The 23,137-nt window shown below is 45.1% G+C and overlaps 1 protein-coding gene across 2 annotated transcripts in view; it reads right to left on the bottom strand.

Moving 5' to 3' along the window:
- SND1 (staphylococcal nuclease and tudor domain containing 1) overlaps positions 1 to 23,137 on the bottom strand; it is an 876,127-nt gene that overhangs the window by 18,529 nt on the left and 834,461 nt on the right. For both annotated transcript variants that reach the window (XM_088447470.1, XM_088447461.1), the window contains exon 20: positions 12,362 to 12,431. In XM_088447470.1, coding sequence (XP_088303596.1) covers positions 12,362 to 12,431 — 70 coding nt within the window. The remainder of the gene's footprint in view (positions 1 to 12,361; positions 12,432 to 23,137) is intronic.

Genomic DNA, 23,137 nt, shown 5'->3' with positions numbered 1-23,137 from the left:
TAACCCTAACCCTCCCACCCCGCTACTTACCTTCGGCATCCTGGCAGTCAGTACTGAGAGAGGCATCGGGATTCCAGCTCCGGTATTATCAGCACCGGCATTGCCTCCGCTGGGATAGTAACTGTATCCCCCTTTGTAGGAGTCCTAAGGGACTATGTAGGAGATTTACTATATATACACATATATCTATATATATCTCACAGGAATACAAATACCAATATTGCGCTAGTGACTGGCAATCGTCAGATGGCACAAATTATCCGACAGTCGAACAAGGCTGCCAATCCCCAGTTTTATTTAAAAAAAAAAAACATAAATCACATTTAAAACTTATTCTCACTATGATGTCTATGTATATGTGAGAATAAGTTTTAAATGTGATTTTATGGTTTTTTTCTTTTTAATAAAACTCTGTACTAAAAGAAAAGAAAGTTATTAGTTGTATTTGGGTGAATTCATATTAAAAAAGGTCTCATAGTAGGCACGATAGGAGGAATATAAAATTCACCCTTATCACCTCACAACACTATGTAAAAGACTAAAATTATACTATACAGAGGGGAATTGGACCCCATATAGAGTTGTATAGTCCAGTTTAGTCGCTCCCCAAAAACACATGATCATTGTTAATTCCATAGGCGCTATCTGGAAAAGGACCTTTTTGGGGATTGGCAGCCTTGTTTGACTGTTGGATAATTTGTGCCATCTGACGATTGCCAGTCACTAGTGCAATATTATTACTTGTATTCCTGTGAGATATATATATATATATATATATATATATATATATATATATACACATACATATATATATTTTAAATTGCTGAATTTCAAGTCTGGCGAGAGCACCCTTTCTTTGAATATTTGTGTGTGTGTATATATATTAGGGATGTGCAGGCTCGGTTCTACTCGGTTCCGTTCGGTTCTTTTTACCGAACCTTATTGGCTATCCAAAACTCGTGACAGCTGAAACCCAATAAGATCCGGTAAAAAGAACCGAACGGAACCGAGTAGAACCGAGCCTGCACATCCCTAATATATATATATATGTGTATATATATATGTGTGTGTGTGTATATATATATATATATATATATATATATATATATATATACATATATATGGGAGTATGAGACAGCACTCAAACATATTTCAGCAAGGGGGTGCAGGTAAAAAAAAAAATAGAACCAGCACTCACATTTAGATGAACAACGATAGGTTAATTGAATATTCACATGGTCCAAAGAAACAGAGAACAGCAGCAGGGCTGCTGGGCACATACCAACACAATTCATCAAAGGGGTGCTCCACTAAATGAAGGCTTTATTAATTCAGCAGGGTAAGTATCACAAGTCATCGTTTCGACACATGAGGGCCATTGTTAAGACAGTCCAAAAAAGGCATCAGCACAGCATGCAGTCAATAGGTACCTATATATATATATATATATATATATACACACACACATACACATTTCTGTATACAGATGTGTCCTCATACACTATTGCTACAGTTGCAGCAACAGTTCTTCTCATCTGATCTTATACAAAGGGCTATGATGCTTTTTTTTTCAGGCTAAGTTCTGTTGTGCCTCGTATAGAACTCAGACACAAACAGATATACAAGTGTCACATCTAATTTGTGCGAAGCAGTTTGTCGCATCCAATTGCAACTAAGGGCCATATTCAATTAGGCTGCAAAAACTTGTTATCGTCGATAATTTATCGCTGATGACGTCATTTTCGCCATTTTGAATTTTCCCTATATTCAATTTCAAAGACTTTTCGCAGGTGCGAAAAGTGTTTGGCAAAAATTGGGGATAACTTTTCACCTATGAATAGGTGGCGAAAAAAGTGCAGAATTGGGGTTTTGGGGTACAGACTTTAATAAAGTACCCTTCAGCCCTTGGAATGTTCCCTGAAAGTAGTGTGTGTAAAAAAATAAAAATAAAAAATAACATAGGACACCCCAAAAAAAGTGGTTTAGTTTTGGGGGCAAAAAAAAAAAAAAAAAAAAATTGGGGGAGAAACTTAAAAACTAGCTAAATAGACTCAGGGGGTGGGGGGTCCCCAAGTATGCGCCAGGTGTTTTTTTGGCTTGCGGTTGGTTGCGGCAGGTGGATTTTTGAAGAATTCTTAAAGTTCACTTTAGGGACTTCAAAATATGCTTGCACCCATTTTCACGTAGCCCAAATTTGATGGTATTAGTGTTCCCAAAAAAAGTTGCTAAATGCCACATTTTCAAAGACGCATAAAAGCACCTGCCGACACTGTTTAAAACCCCCAAATACATTTAGCAGACCAACTTGGGGGTACCCATAGTGATCCCCCATGTCAGACCATCTTTTGCGGGGTGAGAGGCTGATTTCCCCAAAAGTGACAGGACTTTGATACTTACCTTTTCGCCGGGTCCCGTTTTCGACGATTCCTAATTGAATACAGGGATATGCGGGCACGCGGCCAATACTTTATCCCCAGGAAAACCTGCGATGACGGGGAAAAGTCCGACCTGGGACTTTTCGCTACTAATTGAATATGGCCCTAAGATGCATTTTTGAAAAAGGTTTCAATACATTTATGCTTACAAGTGTCAATCTAAAGATATGAATTATCAAAGTATCTGATTAAATGTTGCCAACAGCAGAGCTGGATTTACAGCAATGCAGCCCGGACAATCACTCAGGGGCCCCCACACATAGATACACCACCAGCGTGGGGGGGGCACTGTGGCATATGTGAACTGGTGTTTCTGCATGGCATAATGTGAACTGGGGGCACTACAGTGTGTTTAACACATTTGTGTTGCTGGGAGTTTTTACACACTGTAGTTTTTAATAACATCACCAGTATATCATATTGACAAAATGAATCTAGCCCTTGTGTTAGCTCTTACAAGAGATTGATCCCTTGAACATAAGTATATAGAGAAATGTGGAATATGTATAGAGAAATAGCGTAGAGCCTTTAGTGCCATGGTGGGTATGGCCCCACATAGACTTGGCACTGCCAACAAGTGGCAGGACACTATTTTAACATAATTTAGATTCTAATAGCTTTTGTGGGACTTGCATTGCAGTTTCCAAAGTTAATGGCTTCACAGTGTAGTCTGTAATTAGTACAACACTGTCTCTCTTCCTGCGCTTTCCATTTCGGTTAGTGGGAAACCTGTTGGTTTCCAGTATGTCTCCTGCAGGAGCGTTTAATGAAGTACAGATGTGTCCACATGCATCTATCCTCTGTGCGCTACAAGTCGCGCTACACAACGCGGGAGCTCAGTGTAACTCGGTAGTGCCAAACGTCTTTTCGCACAACTGTTACCTTCAAATGCATATTATTCACACATTTATATTAAAAGAATGCACAAGCAGATTCTGCTGATTAAAATAATATGCAACATGCCTATGTTCTGTGTACAAAAGTGGGTGTATCTGCATGCAAAACGCTATGTTGTAGTGTTACAGCCACTGACACTGTAACGTAGCATTTCACATGCAGATACACCCGCAGTCACTCACAGAATGCAGGCATGCTGTATAGCATTTTAATTAGCATAAGCTGCTTGTGCTAGCTATTTGCATTGCTGTGTGAATAAGACACATTAAGGTAAAAAGTTGCACATACCTTAGGTAACTCTTTCTTCGAGGTCCATAGGGTCCACAGAATCTACCTTGGGGTATGTATTTGGAGAGATCCATTGCACCAAACAGCTACAGATTTAAAGCTCCCAGCATACCCTTGTCCTCCTCCCTATATACCCCGCCTCCAGCCACAGGCATTCAGTTTCTAAACAAGCCTAACGGCTATAGACGGAAAGTGAAGAAGGAAGTACAATGTACCCAAGAAACACTCTCAAAATACGAAGAGGGAATCAGTGATACAAAAAAAGCAAAGAACAGATCCCAACTGAGGCCAGGTGCATCAGGGTGGGTGCTCTGTAGACCCTATGGACCTCGAAGAAAGCGTTATCTAAGGTTTGTTATACCAGAACTGATTTTCTTCTTCAGGGTCCATAGGGTCCACAGAATCTACCTTGGGAACGTCCTAAAGCAGTTCCCTTAAGTGTGGGGATGCTCCTGAGCAGAGAGGAGAAACCGCCGCCAAAGGAAGCATCCTGGGAGGCAAAAGTATCAAATGCATAGAATTTTATAAAAGTATGGACGGAAGACCAAGTGGCTTCCTTGCACAGCTGTTCAGCTGAGGCGCCATATCTAACTGCTCATGACAGTCCGACAGACCAAGTAGAATGTGCTGTCACCTTCTTAGGAACAGGGAGATCAGCCTGTATATAGGCTTGAGAAATAGTCGTATGCAGCCAGCGAGCCAAAGTCTGTTTGTTAGCTGGCAATCCTCGGTTGTGAAACCCATATAAACACAAAGAGCGAATCTGATTTCCTGATGGAGCTGGTACAATACACGTAGATACAAAAGGCTCATACCAGATCCAGGGAAGCTTCACCTGTAGACAGGTTTGAAGACTGAAAAGCCGGGACTACAATTTCCTCATTTATGTGGAAACGCAGCTCTATTTTGAGGAAAAATCAAATATGGAGAGCGAAATGACAGTGCTGCCAAGTCAGAAGCTCTACAAGCTTAGGAGATAGTGAGGAGAAAAAGTGTCTTTACTGTCAACCATCTTAAGTCCACCTTATCCAAAGGTTCAAAAGGGGGAGCATGCAGCGCCTTGAGAAGCAAGTATAAATCCCATGGTGCCACCGGAGGGACAAATGGAGGTTGCAGTCATAGGGCCCCCTGCAAAAATGTTCTTGCATCTGTGAGGGGCGCAATTCATGCGCTGGAACAAAACTGACAAAGCGGAAAGCTAAACCCTCAAGGTAGCCAGGCGCAGATCTAAGTCTAACTCAGCCTGCAGAAAAGCAAGTACTCTTGAAACCTTGAAAACCTTAGGGTCATATTTTCTTTGGGAACACCAACGAAAATATGAATGCCAAATCCTGATATACAGTAGATGTGGGTGAAGCAGGTTTCCTTGTCCTCATCATCGTCTGGATCACAGAAACAGAGAAACCTTTGGCCTTTAGAACGGAAGCCTCAATAGCCAAGCCGTCAAAGCCAGCTGAGGTAAATCCAGATATAGGCAGGGACCCTGCACTAGCAAATCTGGTCGTAGAGGCAGTGAAAGTGGCCTGTCAATGGACAGACATGTCAGATCGGAGAAACAATGTCTCTTGGGCCAGGCAGGAGCTATTAATATTAACCTGCTGCCTTCCTGCTTGAACTTTCTGACAACTCTTGGGAGGAGGGATATCGGAGGAAACAGATATGCCAACCTGAAGTTCCACCTCACTGCCAGAGCGTCCACATAGGCGGCTGAGGGGTCCCTCATTCTGGAGCTGTACCAGGGTACCTTTTGGTTGTGGTGTGATGCCATGAGATCTACGTCTGGTAGTCCCCACCTGCCCACCAGGAGATGAAAGACATCTGGATGAAGAGCCCATTCTCCGGCGTGTATGTCCTGACGACTTAAGGAAGTCTGCTTCCCAGTTGAGGACTCCTGGAATGAGTATTGCAGAGATTGCTGGAAGATAGCATTCTGCCCAGAATGTTCGCCACTTCTCTCATGGCTGCCGGACTTCGTGTGCCTCCTTGATGGTTGATGTAGGCCACTGTAGTCGCGTTGTCAGACTGAATCTGGACAGGCCTGCAGTGAAGATCCTGCGCCAGACCTAGTGCTCTGTGCATTTCACGAAGCTCCAAGATATTTATCGGTAGGTGACTTTCCTGAGTCGTCCACCTTCCCTGAAAGGTGTAATGCCCTGTCACCGCTCTCCATCCTCGCATCCATGGTGAGGAGTACCCAATCTGGGAACCATAACAGACGACCCTTGTCTAAATGAGTTGTCTTCAGCCACCAAACGAGGGAGAGCCGAACCTCTGGCAAGATGCGGATCATCTGGGACTTAATCCAATGATACTGACCATCCCAATGAGACAGAATCCATTGCTGCAGGGACCTGGAGTGAAACTGGGCATACGACAACATGTCGAATGTGGATACCATGGAGCCCAGCACCTGCATTGCCAGGTGAACTGACATACTTTGTTTGCAGAGTAGACTGCGCACACAAGACTGTAGTGCTGCAATCCTGTCCTCTGGTAAGATAATCCTCTGGCCCAGAGAGTCCAGCAGCGCCCCCAAGCACACTATCCGCTGAGTTGGAGAAAGAGAGGACTTTTATCAAGTTATTATCCAGCCATGCTCCTGTAAGCAGACAATAGTCATCTGCAGATGACATTGTAACAACACCTGTTATTGTGCTACTATCAGGAGGTCGTCCAAATATGGCAGTATCCTGACTCCTTGTCGTCTGAGATGAGCAGTCACCACTGCCATTTTTTTGGGTAAATACCCAAGGGGCTGTGGCCAGCCCGAAGAGTAACTCCTGAAATTGGTAATGTTGCTGATCTACAGTCAATCTTAGAAATCTTTGGTGGGATCGTGCAATTGGAACATGAAGATATGCATCCTGTATGTCCAGGGAGACCATGAAATCTCCAGGCTCCATTGCCAGCATAATTGACCATACGGTTTCCATACGGAATTTGGGCACATGGATGAATCTGTTGAGAGACTTCAGATTCAGGATAGGGCGATGTGACCCATTTGGTTTCTGAACCAAAAACAAATCTGAATAATAACCCCTTCCCTGTTGCGTCACAGGAACGGAATTTATGACTCCTGACCTCAGGAGGGCCCCAATAGACTCCCGGAAGGCCGAAGACCTGACTGGGTCTAAAGGTAGGGTTGTACCAACAAATCTCTGAGTGGGATACCTCAGATAACCTTGAGAGACCACCTCTCGAACCCAGGCATCTGTCGTGGCCTGATGACAGGCCTGAGAAAACTGTAGGAGTTGGCCTCCAACACTGAGACCCCCCAGGGGGAGACCCACCCCATCAGGCAGTGGGCTTACCATCTGGCTTGGAAACAGGACGCCAGGCTGACCAGGACTTCTTGGTCTGCTGTCTCCTGTGGGAATAATCCTGTCTAATGGAAGACTGTCCCTTTGCCTTATCCTGTGGGCGAAAGGATCGAGCTGACAAATGTATATGTTTAGGGGTAGTTGTAGATGGGAACCCCGCAGACACTGTCATTCAGCTCTGGTCCAAACAGTACTTTCCCCACAATAGGCAAGGATTCCAGGACTTTCTTGGAACCTGTATCTGCCTTCCATATTTTTAGCCAAAGGGTTCTTCGAGCTGTAACTGAAGCTGCCGATACCCTAGAAGCGAAGATACCTGTGTCAATGACCACTTCCCCCATATACATAGCTGCTTCTCGCATCTGACAGAGGGAAGACAGCTGTTCTCTGGTAGCATTAGGCATGCTATCCTCCAGAGACTTCGTCCATTCTTCCATAGCCTTGATTACCCAGTCTACAGCCATAGATGGCCTGGTAATAGCTACAGATAATGAAAACACTGATTTTAAAAATAGTTATCAAGTTTTCTATCAGTAGCCTCCTTCAACAAGGATGCCGCAGGAATGGGTAACGTAGAGCTCTTGATCAATCTAGTGACATGAGCATCTACTGATGGGGGAACTTCCCATTTGCTACATTCACCCTGAGCAAATGGATATCGAGAGGTTAAATTTCTTGTAGTATGGAAATGCTTTTTTAGAGTACACCATGCTTCAGACATGAGATTCGTCAGTTGCTCAACTGAGGAAAATAATCTCTAGCCACCTTTTGGTGCCTAAAGACCGGAGTCTTCACTTTCGGCACCTCCTCATCCTCTATACTGAGGACAGATCTAACCGCTCTCACCAGAGAGGGGACATCCACAGAGGACTGATGGTCTTCTTCCACTGAGTAAGACCCAGAACTCTCAGTATCAGAGTTTGATGAGGAGATGGCTCAGAATCCTGAGGTAATGTCTGAAGAGAACCTCTTATGCCCCTGCCTCTTTACTGCCACTGGTCTATCCGCCTGCACCTGCTGGGGGGCTATAGATGGCAGCATACTCTGACTAGAGTAAGCAGAAGAATCAAACCAACAGGGATTGATAGAGGACATGTACATACAAGGATGCAACTGCTGCGGGTATCCCACAGTAGGAGGCAATGTCATGGTAGGATAACGCAACGCTTCTACCTTATCCACTATATTCAATAAAACCTGCGACCAAGACGCCACACAAGATGGCTCTTGCGTAGGTGCAGGTGTACCAGATAGGAAAGGTGGCTGTTTACAACAGGCACTACACAAACCAACCTGCACAAAATCCTGTTAAGACAGGCCTGCCAAACAGGATTTACATGACTTGAGCACCGGAGGCTCGCCCTTCTCACCTTTACCCTCAGACATGCCAAATGTGTGATCGGTATAAGGTGTACAGTATGAATGCAATGTGACCCACTTCACATATGAAAAACCCTACACACCTTTTTCAGAGGGATGAGGAGAAACACAGTGATAGATGTACCTGACAGTTTTGAAAACAAAAGACAGTGTATATACAGTAGCCAGCATGAAAGTCACATACAATGCATAAATACAAATATTGCTATTGCAAATTGACTCAATGAGCTGACCAGCCCCGCCGGGGTATTGGCAGGATATAGACCGTTATATACCAGACCCAGAGGAGAGGTATACAGGGAGACAGACCAGACCTCTTAGACAACCTGCCTGCAGCAGTATTGTGAACTGCGAGCATCTCACACACGATGTGGTCAGAGGCGGGAATCTGTAACCAGAAATTGCGTCTGGATCAGGGGAGGAGCTGCCGGAGGAGCGCCTATCTCTCCTAAGCTGCGATTTTGATGGCACGGGTACGCTGGCCTCATAGTACTAGACGCTAACTAGTGCATCTACTACCCATCCACGATGACAGACGATATGGCCATGGCTGCTTTAGTGAGTACACGTTACACGAGGCCTTCACCCGCAGCCGCCTCTGGTGCATCTTACACCGGAGGCCTGAACTGCATCACGCACGATTCCCCTGGTGAGGAATCGCTTACATGACATCTCCGTGAATCTGATCGCAGTCCAGTCCCCAGCGACACCGCTAACTAAGCCTCGCTGAGGCCCGCCGAAATCCCCAGGGCATATAGCTGTACTGGCGTTTCGGCATTGGCGGAGGTAGATGGAGTCGCAGTATCTGCGTCCTATTCGGCGCCTAGTACTGCTTGACTCAGAAGTTCAAAAAACTAAGGTAAATCATAAAAGTGAAAGCCAGGGACTGCCTATGCAGTCCAGCTGTTAAACAGGTGCATCTGGATACTTACCGCGCACCAAACAAAAAAACTGAATGCCTGCAGCTGGAGGCGGGATATATAGGGAGCAAGACCAGTGCATGCTGGGAGCTTTAAAGCTGTAGCTGTTTGGTGGAATGGATCTCTCCAACTACATACCCCAAGGTATATTCTGTGGACCCTATGGACCCTGAAAAGAAAGATGCTTGGCGCTACCGAGTCACACCACTGCATGGCGCGATTGGACGGGCTGTTTAACGCACAAGGAGGCTAGATGTATGAGGCCACATCTGTATAGCAAATCTTTTCATTTATCACTGGTATTCTGGGTTGAACTGTAATGTTAAAACCACAATGGAGTTGTAGATATAGGAGGAGATGTCGGAAGCCTTCTAAGGAGAAGTTGTCCATAGCAACCAGTCAGCTTCTAGCTATCATTTATCGAGTATATAATTTTACTAAAAATGGGCACCTTAACGAATTTGCATAGCGTACTCTGACCACTGGGGCGTGTGACACTTGTACATCTGTGTGCGATTGAGTCTGAATCTGTGTGAATAGGGCTGTGATGCGAGCAGCCGCGGCGTTTCCTTAAGCCAGGTTCCCTTGTGCTTCATATGCAACTTTAGGTGCTTGTTATACGAATTCCTGTGCAGTAAATGGCTTTTCCTCAAGCCAAGTGGTGCGTCATCTGCAACTATGTTATTGTGTTATGAGCAAAATGTAAAGAAAAATATGGTCACCTGTTTAAGAGCGCCTCAGACCCGCCGGGCGTTTTACATCATATAGCGTAAAGATGCTCATTATATGAGGACACATCTGTAATATTATATATATATATATATATATATATATATATATTACCAATGGATGCAGGCACTCCCTTCAATTGATTCAGGCCGTGGTGCTCACTGGGATCAACAAACAGTACAGCAGAAAGAAGTATCACTCTTCGGGCTTATCAAAAAAGCAATAACTGCAGTCTCTTAAGTCAACGTTTCGAGTTTTAATCCAAACTCGTCATCAGGACAGTTTCGAAACGTTGACTTAAGAGACTGCAGTTATTGCTTTTTTGATAAGCCCGAAGAGTGACACTTCTTTCTGCTGTAATATATATATATATATATATATATATATATATATATACATACATATATGCATAATGGGAACTGTATAATAGGCATTAGTATTGGGGGCACTGTATAAAGGGCACTACAACTGGGGGCACTGTATAGGGGGCACTAAAAGGGGCACTACTACTTGGGGCACCACTAGTGGGGGCACTGTATAAGGGGCACTACTACTGGGGGGACTGTATAAGGGGGCATGTTATTTAGAATGTAAGCTCTCACGAGCAGGGCCATCTACCCTCTTGTGCTTCTCCTTACTATAGTGTCATTTACTTCTTACTCACCACTAGGGCACCTAACACTTGGTTGCTTATGCTCTGTTGCTTATCTGGGTGATATGGTCACTAATGTAGCAATATATATTATCCATGTCCTGTATTGTATTGTTCTGTAAGTCACTTGTATACAATTTGTTTTTGTACTTTGTAAGGCGCTGCGGAACACTTGTGGCGCCATATAAATAAATGCTAATAATAATAACAATAATAATAATAATAAGGGGGCACTACTACTGGGGGCACGTTATAAGGGGGCACTACTACTGGGGGCACTGTATAAGGGGCACTACTACTGGGGACACTGTATAAGGCGCACTAATACTGGGGACACTGTATAAGGCACACTAATGCTGTGGGCACTGTATAAGGGGCACTACTGCTGTGGGCACTATATAAGGGGCACTACTGCTGTGGGCACTGTATAAGGGGCACTACTATTGGTGGGGTGCTGTATAAGGCGCACTACTACCGGGGGCACTGCATAAGGGGCACTACTACCGGAGGCACTGCATAAGGGGCACTACTACCGGGGGCACTGCATAAAGGGCACTACTACTGGGGCACTGCATAAGGGGCATTACTACTGGGGGCACTACATAAGGAGCACTGTTTAAAGGGCACTGTATAAGAGGCATTACTGGGGTTCTGCATGAGGGACAGTACTATTGGGGAACTATAAGGGGCACTACTACTGGGGGTACTGTATAAGGGGCACTGTATAAGGGGCATTAAGGTGCATATGGAATGGAAAGTAATGTTCCCAGAGTGAAGAGAAATGGTGGCATGTCACGTTGACATGCCCCATTTTTCAGTGGCCACGCCCATTTTTGGCATGCACGCCTTCTGCGAACACTCTCACATGGGGGAGCCATTTTTCATCTTGCCCTGGGCGCCAAAGACAGCAGTTACGCAACTGATTGACCGTATCCCTTCCCAAATATAAACTCTTAAATAGGCCACTGCCTACTCCATTTGGCAGGTACCCGCTGAGATTTTATTACCAGTGGGCGCCCGGCAGCTCGTTCCCTGCAGCAGCAGCTGGAGGATGGAGCTCACTCATGAGCTCCGCCTTCCGGCTCCCGTAGTGGGAAAGGGAAAGAAGTCTCTCCCATATTATTCAGTGCGAGGATGGAGCAGTTGGATGGCGGTGGGCACAGGAGCGGGCTTCAGGTAAGTATGGTATTGTGTGTGTGTCTGTGTGTGTAAAGGGCACTACTACTGGGGGCACTGTATAAGAGGAACTACTACTGGGGGCACTGTATAAGGGGCACTACTACTGGTGGCACTGTATAAGGGGCACTACTACTGGTGGCACTACTACTGGTGGCACTGAATAAGGGGCACTACTACAAGGGACACTGTATAAGGGGCACTACTACTGGGGGCACTGTATAAGGGGCACTACTACTGGGGGCATTAAGGTGCATATGGAATGGACAGGAATGTTGCCAGAGTGACGAGAAACGGTGGCGTGTCATGTTGACTCGCCCCATTTTCCAGTGGCCATGCCCCTTGTGGCATGTGGCCACACCCATTTTTGGCATGCGCACTTTCTGCAAACACACACAGCTGGGGGGAACCATTTTTTATCTTGCCCTGGGTGCCAAAGACCCCAGTTACGCCACTGATTGACCGTATCCCCTCCCAAATATAAACTCTTAAATAGGGCATGGAAAAAGCAATCTTAAGTTCATATACTTAATACTACAATAGTGTGGAGAAACAGATACTCACATTTCCATAATCAATGTAAAATACATGAACCTTGGAGGATGACTCCACCTTCTCCACACGGGCACGGTACCTGTTTGGGCAAAAATGAAAAATGCTAAAGATACTGTAATATCAAATCTTTCTCTGCAGCAATTTATTTTGAAGCCATGCGAATAAGATGAGGTGAGCTTAAGGCCATGTATACAGTGTATAGCAGCATCCACAGGATAATCGAGGCAGCTAGAATACTACCATTATTCTAATTATCATTTAAAGTGATGACATGTAATACAGTGCTGGCATTGAGAGAATCATAATCAAAACAAGTTACAATGACATGAAAACAAAAATAAAGCTAAAATTGGCAGAATACAATTACAATCTAAGAGATATGAGCAGGGCCATAACTAGGGGTGTGCGAGCAATGTTGTCGCCCAGGAACCTAAGTGCGGTGTTGTCACTGGCCCCACCTGCTTTGGCTTGCAGAGTCCCTGGAACGCCAACATGCAGGGGTGGATTCAGTGGTCATGCGGCACCTAGGCACAATATTAATTAGGTGCCCACTCCCCAATCCTCTCCCTGGATTCTGGCGAGACTCAACCCCCTCTAACTACCTATTATTATTTGCAGGCTAATAACCGCCTCTTCTGGGCACCTGGACTGTAGCCTTTGTTCTGTGTCCAAATAATAGTGGCTGAATTGGGGCACTGGAAAGCTCTGATACAAGGGCACTGCTCTGCCGCCCCCAGCTAGTGGCACCCCTACGCATGTGCCTCACATGCCTAGTGGGAAATCCAGCACTGGCAGAGCAGTCCACAGGGATTTATTTTCTGTAATTTGTTACCTAACATGAGGAAAAAGTCTTAAAAACAAACAAACCAACCACAACTGTCCTTCATCATTCATCATAAAGGAGTATCCTTTCTCTGCTGGTTCTAGGGGAGGCATTTACTTTCATACGGCACATGCACTAAAGGCAGTTATCTGCCAGCAGCTGTGGGCCGTGTGCCATGCTCGCTGCTGAAAGTAGGGCCAGGGCAGTTGTTTCCTCATGTTCGGGGGAAGCTCATGTCAGATCATTGATAGATGGTAGCAAATCTATATATACACTAAAGAGCATGAATTAAAAGTGAACTTATTGCATTTGAGGCCAGTCTGGTTTTTCAATGAGAACACAAAAAGCATTTTACCATCTGTAGGCATTCTAGACTGAGAACTGAGAAAATGCCATGTTTTTCCTTGTATGTATACAGCTTTAATCACAATGATACACTAAGAAATGATAGCTAAACAGCCACACAATTGTGCTAAAATAATATCAACTTAAAAACATTATGGAAAACCCCCAGATACTGTGACCTATTTCTGGGATTTGACCAAACAATTTGTACAAGCTTCTAGCTAATATACATGGCGCATCCCTTTATCGCTGGGGAAAAAGCCACAATTCCTGTGCCGGTTTACATTTCCCCCAAAAAAATCTTAAAAAGAAAAAGGAGAAGCTGGCACGCGTACATGCCGTGTAACATGTCCTAGGGGTATAATACTGCGCGGCTAATTAATAGATTGATGTATGCTGTTTAAAGCCAATATACTAAACAGCAGCTATAATTGGAGAACAGATATGTCTGGGAATTTGATGTTCCCTTTTAAAAAGACATTTAAATCTGAGACATTTCACAGAGGAAAAACAACTCTAAGGCAACATGCGTGTCCTCGTTTATCAGGCTGTCTGTTGGTGTTTAACGAGAACAAGCAAAGGCTTGTCAGGAAGAGTGGCTCCATCCATTCTGCTCTGCAGTGCAGCGTTCTCCACGGCTTTTAATGGGTTACTAGGATTTGTATACTTAAAGGAATAGTACAGCTGAAAGACAGGTTACATATGGCTATCACGTTGGTGCAAAATAGACATGTAGACACATCTGAGTCGCCAGTCAGGAGATGGAAAGCTCTAGGGGAATAAGCAGCTTTTAATACTAAAAGAGAGGATAATACAACAACCTCAGTTCACAGAATGTAAAGTATGAAAGGCTGTGTAAGGACACCACCTTCCTACACTCGCTATATGCTGACCTGACCTTTCTTCTGCCTCATTATATTGTGCCATATGCGATATTCTGTGTGGTACAGTAAAATGCTATCACATATCTGTGAGCAATGTGGCAGGGAGGTGGGGCAGCATGTAGTGACAGTATTAATCTGTATAGTCTACCATAGTGGGAGGGTCTCTAGACTGAACTTTTGGCTTACGGGTGCCATGAAAAAAATGAAATGACAGGAAGAGTGAGCGGAGGAAGGCAGCTAGCTATCTTTGTATGCAAGGAGAAACGCAGCATCTCACATATACAGAATGTAGGGCATTATATGGTCTAATTTTAGGCAAGTATATCCGTTCACCACTGCTTGGGTACAGCTGATTCCCCCACTCCCCTCTCTATTACTGGAGGCACGTCTCTGACAATTTCTAATTTATCTATTTGTCAAGCTTTTAGTTTCTTGAAGTTGAAATGGTCACTCAGTTCATTGTTTGCATCGTAATGTGATTTGTATTTTTGTGCTTTCCTTCCATATTTTTCCCATTTCCTTGATTGAACATTTAAAGATTTCTGGTCTGTTTCTCTTTTGGGTTTTCCTTGCAAAATGTTTCATAAAAAGATTCTTTAAAAAAAAAAATATATAGCCTACACTTTGCCCAATCTAGGATCCCGAACAGTGCCTACATCCATGTAACTAATCATGCAATCAGTGTAATATCTGTTGGGCAGTGGCGTAACTACAGCCCCCGCGGTGGCTTGGGGGCAACGGGGGCCGTTGCTTCGCTACTGCAACTGTGAACGCTGGCCTCTGAAGTGATAAGAGGCTAAGGAAGCCTCCGATAGCTTCAGAGGCCAGCGTTCCCAGTGCGCAGGTGACGTCATGACGTCACCCACGGCATGAGGAGCCTACGCGGCCGTGCCTGCTGGATCAAGCTAGATCCAGTCAGTACGACAGCAGATGATGGCCGCGTGTAGTCAGGTAAGTTCTGGGATCAGGTAAGTACTGGGGGGGGCACAACTACAGTGGCACTACTTTAAGGGGCACAACTATGGGGGGCACTGCATATGGGCTCAACTACAGGGGGCACTGCATATGGGCTCAACTACAGGGGGCACTTCATATGGGCACAACTACAGGGGGCATTGCATATGGGCACAACTACAGGGGGCACTGCCACAGGGGAACTGCATAAGGGGGCACTGCCACAGGGGGCATTGCCACAGGGGACCTTGCATAAGGGGCACTGCTACAGGGGGCCCTGCATAAGGGACACTGTTACAGGGGGCCCTGCATAAGGGACACTACTACAGGGGGCATGCATAAGGGGCACTGCTACAGGGGGCATTGGATAAGGGCCACTGCTACAGGGGGCATTGCATAAAGGGCACTGCTACAGGGGGCATTGCATAAGGGGCACTGCTACAGGGGGCCCTGCATAATGGCCACTGCTACAGGGGACCCTGCATAATGGCCACTGCTACAGGGGGCATTGCATAAGGGGCACTGCTACAGGGGGCATTGCATAAGGGGCAATGCACAAGGGGCACTGCTACAGGGGGCCCTGAACAATGGGCACTGTTACAGGGTTCACTGCTACAGGGGGCATTGCATAAAGAGCACAGTTACAGGGAGCATTGCATAAGGGGCACAACTACAGGACTACTACTACTACAAGGGGCACTGTATAAGGGGCACTAACTTGATACACGCAGTTTACAGGTTATAAGTTATGTTTCCAATAATCTGGTTCTACATGGACATAGAAACTGTGCAAGCTGTCTTGAACTGAGGTGACAGACTGGCAGGAGAGGAGGGTTGGTGAGGTAGAACTGTCAGGGTGGGATGTAATGGGCATTACTGTGTGGCACAATGTGCTATTAAGGGTATTACTGAGTGTGGCATAATGTTTTATAAGGGGCATAATGTGTAAGGGGCATTACAGTGTGGCATAATGTGTTATAGGGGCATTACAGCATGGCATAATTTGTTATAAGGGCATTACTGTGTGTCATTATGTGTTACACATGGAATTGTGTGGCATAATGTGTAAGGGGCATTATGGTGTGGCATAATGTGTTATAAGGGGCATTACTTAGTGTTTCATAATGTGTAAGGGACATTACTGTATCATGAAACCATACACCTTAAATGTTGTCTTTGGGTGTGTTCATTTTTTGTGGCAGGGGGAAGGAAAATGTATAGTTACGCCACTGCTGTTGGTAACTTGTGTGCTTGCCATTAACACTATAAAATGAGGTGCAAGCAGGACACATCACAGTATAGTACAGTACTGTAGGATCACATATAACCATGGGTAATGAGGCAAGGAGATCTGGGCAGGATAGGGGTGGTGTAAGTGTTACAAATTACTAACAGTGGGAGCCAAGTACTACATGGTTTGCAATTTATGGTCAACATTGGTAAGCATACAAAAGTAAATTATGTATTTATGTGTGTAAATAAACTTACTGCTAAAGAAAAATGAGATTAAAGAGATACCATAACTTCCAAAAATCACACACCACTATGTTACCCAAAAACTGAAGCACAAATAAGAGTCTCTAACCATCTCATATGGCACTGCAGGCTTACTCTACAAATGTCCTTCCAGTCAGCTGCATGTAGGGGTAATGTCAAAGTTGTACAGCTAATTTAATGCTGCTTTTGGCTACTCTAATGTGGGTTACACACTTGAAAGATGTGAGGAGTGACCAACAGATTTAACGAGGTAGTAAATGATGCACACCAACAATATCTTGCATTAGGGGTGAGCGGGTTCGGATTTCTGAAATCCGAACCCCCCCGAGCCCCCCCGATCCGAGTCCGATCCGAGTCAGGCTCGACTTTTCCCGCCTGACTCGGATCTGAAATCGAGGCAAAACATCATCATCCCGCCTGCCGAGCCTCGCGGGTTTTGGATCCTATATAAGGTACCCGCGTCGGCGCCATTTTCTCACTCGGCTGTGGACAGTGAAGAGGGAGGGTGGGAGTTAGGGCTGTGTAGTGTAGTGTAGTGCTGCTGTTGTCCACTACTTCAAAGTCCATAGGGGCTGGCTGTGTTGTGCTGTGCTGCAGTTGTTAATAGGGGCTGTGTCCACTACTTCAAAGTCCATAGGGGCTGGCTGGACTGTGTTGTGCAGTCAGTTCTCCATAGGGGCTGTGTCCACTCCAAAGTCCTGTGCAGTGTCCCAGTCCTAAAGGGGTGCTGTAGTGTTGTCCAGGGGGTGCTCTGTCCATCAGGGGTGCTCCCCCCAAGTGCTAAAAAAATAATATATTTTCTGTGTTAGTGAATTGTGTGCGCAGAAGCCGCACGTGCATCAACAAAGTAGTGCCAAGCGTGCGCCTGTGTCATAAGTAAAGGGCCGGCTGGCTTGACCATTAAAGGGTGCTGTAACCCCCGAAAGTACACTCCAGTCCAAACCAAAAAAAAAATTATTTTCTGTGTTTGTGAATTGTGTGCGCAGTAGCCGCACGTGCATCAACAAAGTAGTGCCAAGCGTGCGCCTGTGTCATAAGTAAAGGGCCGGCTGGCTTGACCGTTAAGGGTGCTGTAATCCCCGAAAGTACACTCCAGTCCAAACCAAAAAAAAAATTATTTTCTGTGTTTGTGAATTGTGTGCGCAGTAGCCGCACGTGCATCAACAAAGTAGTGCCAAGCGTGCGCCTGTGTCATAAGTAAAGGGCCGGCTGGCTTGACCGTTAAAGGGTGCTGTAACCCCCAAAGTACACTCCAGTCCAAACCAAAAAAAAAATTATTTTCTGTGTTTGTGAATTGTGTGCGCAGTAGCCGCACGTGCATCAACAAAGTAGTGCCAAGCGTGCGCCTGTGTCATAAGTAAAGGGCTGGCTGGCTTGACCGTTAAAGGGTGCTGTAACCCCCAAAGTACACTCCAGTCCAAACCAAAAAAAATAATATTTTCTGTATTTGTGACTTGTGTGCACTGTGGCTGCACGTGCATCAACAAAAGAGCAGCGCCAAGCGTGCGCCTGTGTCCCATAAGTAAAGAGCCGGCTGGCTCATTTCTTAAAGGGTGGTGTAACCCACAAAGTGCACTACTCTCCAGCAAAAATAAAAAAATAATTTCTGTGTTTGTGTGCGCTTTAGCCGCACGTATATATCAATATAACATAAATGGAGGACCAAACTTTCTCCGATAAAAATAAAATAGGGAAAGATCAAGAACCACTTCCTCCTAGTGCTGTTGCTGCTGCTGGGAGTTGTTCATCATCCCAGAGAGGAAGTAGGAACATCACTACTTTTACTAAACAATTGACCCTCCAACAGTCCCTAGCGATGAGGATGAAGTACGACAGCAGTCATCCTGAAGCAAAACGTATAACTGAGGCCTTGACTGCTATGTTGGTGTTAGACGTGCGTCCGGTATCCGCCATTAGTGCAGTGGGATTTAGACAATTGATGGAGGTAGTGTGTCCCCGGTTACAAATCCCATCTAGATTCCACCTGCATCCTCAAAGCAGCAGCGACAAGCGTGCGTCTGTCTGTTAAAGGATGGTGTAACCCTCAAAGTGTGCTCCACAAACAATAAAATTATTCTTCTTCTTTTTTCTGTCTTTGTGAATTGTGTGGGCTGTAGCCGCACTTGCATCCTCAAAGCAGCAGCGACAAGCGTGCGTCTGTCTGTTAAAGGGTGGTGTAACCCTCAAAGTGCGCTCCACAAACAATAAAAATATTCTTCTTTTTTTTTCTGTCTTTGTGAATTGTGTGGGCTGTAGCCGCACTTGCATCCTCAAAGCAGCAGCGACAAGCGTGCGTCTGTCTGTTAAAGGGTGGTGTAACTCTCAAAGTGCTCCAAAAAATAAAAAAATATTTTTTAAATGTGTTTGTGACTTGTGTGCGATGTAGCCGCACGTGCATCAACATAGTAGCAGCGCCAAGCGTGCGCCTGTGTCATAAGTCAAGGGCTGGTTTGGACATCTGGTCCGGACTGAAGGACGTGCCAACAATTTCTGACAAGTCTACTGTCACTGCATATGATACTGTCCTCAAAGCAGCAGCGACAAGCGTGCGTCTGTCTGTTAAAGGGTGGTGACACCCTCAAAGTGTGCTACACAAACAATAAAAATATTGTTATATTTTTTTCTGTCTTTGTGAAATGTGTGGGCTGTAGCCGCACCTGAATCCTTAAAGCAGCAGCGACAAGCGTGCGTCTGTCTGTTAAAGGGTGGTGACACCCTCAAAGTGTGCTACACAAACAATAAAAATATTGTTCTTTTTTTTTCTGTCTTTGTGAAATGTGTGGGCTGTAGCCGCACTTGCATCCTCAAAGCAGCAGCGACAAGCGTGCGTCTGTCTGTTAAAGGGTGGTGTAACTCTCAAAGTGCTCCAAAAAATAAAAAACTATTTTTTTAATGTGTTTGTGACTTGTGTGCGATGTAGCCGCATGTGCATCAACATAGTAGCAGCGCCAAGCGTGCGCCTGTGTCATAAGTCAAGGGCTGGTTTGGACATCTGGTCCGGACTGAAGGACGTGCCAACAATTTCTGACAAGTCTACTGTCACTGCATATGATACTGTCCTCAAAGCAGCAGCGACAAGCGTGCGTCTGTCTGTTAAAGGGTGGTGACACCCTCAAAGTGTGCTACACAAACAATAAAAATATTGTTATATTTTTTTCTGTCTTTGTGAAATGTGTGGGCTGTAGCCGCACCTGAATCCTTAAAGCAGCAGCGACAAGCGTGCGTCTGTCTGTTAAAGGGTGGTGACACCCTCAAAGTGTGCTACACAAACAATAAAAATATTGTTATATTTTTTTCTGTCTTTGTGAAATGTGTGGGCTGTAGCCGCACCTGCATCCTTAAAGCAGCAGCGACAAGCGTGTGTCTGTCTGTTAAAGGGTGGTGTAACTCTCAAAGTGCTCCAAAAAATAAAAAACTATTTTTTTAATGTGTTTGTGACTTGTGTGCTATGTAGCCACACTTGCATCCTTAAAGCAGCAGCGACAAGCGTGCGTCTGTCTGTTAAAGGGTGGTGACACCCTCAAAGTGCTCCAAAAAATAAAAAAATATTTTTTAAATGTGTTTGTGACTTGTGTGCGATGTAGCCGCACGTGCATCAACATAGTAGCAGCGCCAAGCGTGCGCCTGTGTCATAAGTCAAGGGCTGGTTTGGACATCTGGTCCGGACTGAAGGACGTGCCAACAATTTCTGACAAGTCTACTGTCACTGCATGATACTGTCCTCAAAGCAGCAGCGACAAGCGTGCGTCTGTCTGTTAAAGGGTGGTGACACCCTCAAAGTGTGCTACACAAACAATAAAAATATTGTTATATTTTTTTCTGTCTTTGTGAAATGTGTGGGCTGTAGCCGCACCTGAATCCTTAAAGCAGCAGCGACAAGCGTGCGTCTGTCTGTTAAAGGGTGGTGACACCCTCAAAGTGTGCTACACAAACAATAAAAATATTGTTCTTTTTTTTTCTGTCTTTGTGAATTGTGTGGGCTGTAGCCGCACTTGCATCCTCAAAGCAGCAGCGACAAGCGTGCGTCTGTCTGTTAAAGGGTGGTGTAACTCTCAAAGTGCTCCAAAAAATAAAAAAATATTTTTTAAATGTGTTTGTGACTTGTGTGCGATGTAGCCGCACGTGCATCAACATAGTAGCAGCGCCAAGCGTGCGCCTGTGTCATAAGTCAAGGGCTGGTTTGGACATCTGGTCCGGACTGAAGGACGTGCCAACAATTTCTGACAAGTCTACTGTCACTGCATATGATACTGTCCTCAAAGCAGCAGCGACAAGCGTGCGTCTGTCTGTTAAAGGGTGGTGACACCCTCAAAGTGTGCTACACAAACAATAAAAATATTGTTATATTTTTTTCTGTCTTTGTGAAATGTGTGGGCTGTAGCCGCACCTGAATCCTTAAAGCAGCAGCGACAAGCGTGCGTCTGTCTGTTAAAGGGTGGTGACACCCTCAAAGTGTGCTACACAAACAATAAAAATATTGTTCTTTTTTTTTCTGTCTTTGTGAAATGTGTGGGCTGTAGCCGCACCTGCATCCTTAAAGCAGCAGCGACAAGCGTGTGTCTGTCTGTTAAAGGGTGGTGTAACTCTCAAAGTGCTCCAAAAAATAAAAAACTATTTTTTTAATGTGTTTGTGACTTGTGTGCTATGTAGCCACACTTGCATCCTCAAAGCAGCAGCGACAAGCGTGCGTCTGTCTGTTAAAGGGTGGTGACACCCTCAAAGTGTGCTACAAACACAATAAATATATTCTTCTTCTTTTTTGTGTCTTTGTGAATTGTGTGGGCTGTAGCCGCACTTGCATCCTCAAAGCAGCAGCGACAAGCGTGCGTCTGTCTGTTAAAGGATTACATCGGTGACAGCATCCAAGTAGGCATGTCAGACAGTCCGTACCTGTACTGGCAGGAAAAAGAAGCAATTTGAAGGTCCCTGTACAAACTGGCTCTATTTTACCTGAGTTGCCCCCCCTCCAGTGTGTACTCCGAAAGAGTGTTTAGTGCAGCCGGGAACCTTGTCAGCGAAAGGCGTAGGAGGTTGCTTCCACAAAATGTGGAGAAGATGATGTTCATAAAATGAATTATCAACTCTTCCAGGGAGACCAGCCTCCAGAACGTACAGAGGGACCTGTGGTTGTGGATTCCAGCGGGGATGAATTAATACTCTGTGAGGATGAGGATGTACACAACTTTGAAGAGGGTGAGGAATCAGTGGATGAGGACGACATCTTGCCTCCGTAGAGCCAGTTTGTGCAGGGACAGATTAATTGCCAGCTTGTTTTGTGGGGGCCCAAACGAACCAATCATTTCAGCCACAGTCGTGTGGCAGACCCTGGCGCTGAAATGTTTGGTTTGTTAAAGTGTGCATGTTCTGTTTATTCAACATAAGGGTGGGTGGGAGGGCCCAAGGACAATTCCATCTTGCACCTCTTTTTTTTCTTTGCATTATGTATAGTTTGGGGCCTAGTTTTTCAAACTGCCATCCTGTCTGCCACTGCAGTGCCACTCCTAGATGGACCACGTGTTTGTGCCGCCCACTCGTATCTCTTAGCATAGTCATCCAGCTACCTCGGTGCAACCTTTTGGACATAAAAACACTATTGTGAGGTGTGAGGTGTTCAGAATAGACTGGAAATGAGTGGAAATTAAGGTTATTGAGGTTAATAATAGCATAGGAGCAGAAAAACCCACAAATTCTGTGATTTTAGCTGTTTTTATGCTTTTTTTCAAAAAAATACAGATCCAAAACACAAAACCCAGAACCCAAAACACGGAAGGGTGGTTTTGGCAAAACCAATCCAGATCCAAAACACGAAGAAAGATCCAGATCCAAAACACGAAAAGTGGCCGGTGCACACCCCTATCTTGCATACACATATACCAATTGACCACACAACACGTTTGTTCAGAAGTACCCATTTAAATATGCCCACACAGTTTTGATGACCTTTTTATCGTGTGACCGTTTAGTTGTCCATACACACAAAAATACATGGATGACGTGTGTTTATTTTGCATCCGAAATGAAGCACACTATGCGATATATTAATAAAAGACGTTAAAAGATGAATTGGGTCTACACACTTACAGAAGGTCTGGACAATATATCGTTCATCGGCTGTACGGATTATATATTGTCGAGTGCAGAGGTTCCCAAACGCGGTCCTCAAAGCTCCCCAACAGTCCAGGTTTTAGAGATATCTATGGTTGAGCACCATTGAAACTTGCACCAGCCCTATGGCAGGTTTGGTTTTTCTGTCTGACCACGGCCTCCTATTCTTGTGCCTGT

Source organism: Taudactylus pleione, unplaced genomic scaffold, assembly GCF_031769625.1.
Source record: "Taudactylus pleione unplaced genomic scaffold, aTauple2 ptg000019l, whole genome shotgun sequence".
Lineage (NCBI taxonomy): Eukaryota > Metazoa > Chordata > Amphibia > Anura > Myobatrachidae > Taudactylus > Taudactylus pleione.
Note: the sequence above shows the minus strand (reverse complement) of the source record. Positions and strands in the feature narration are given on the sequence as shown.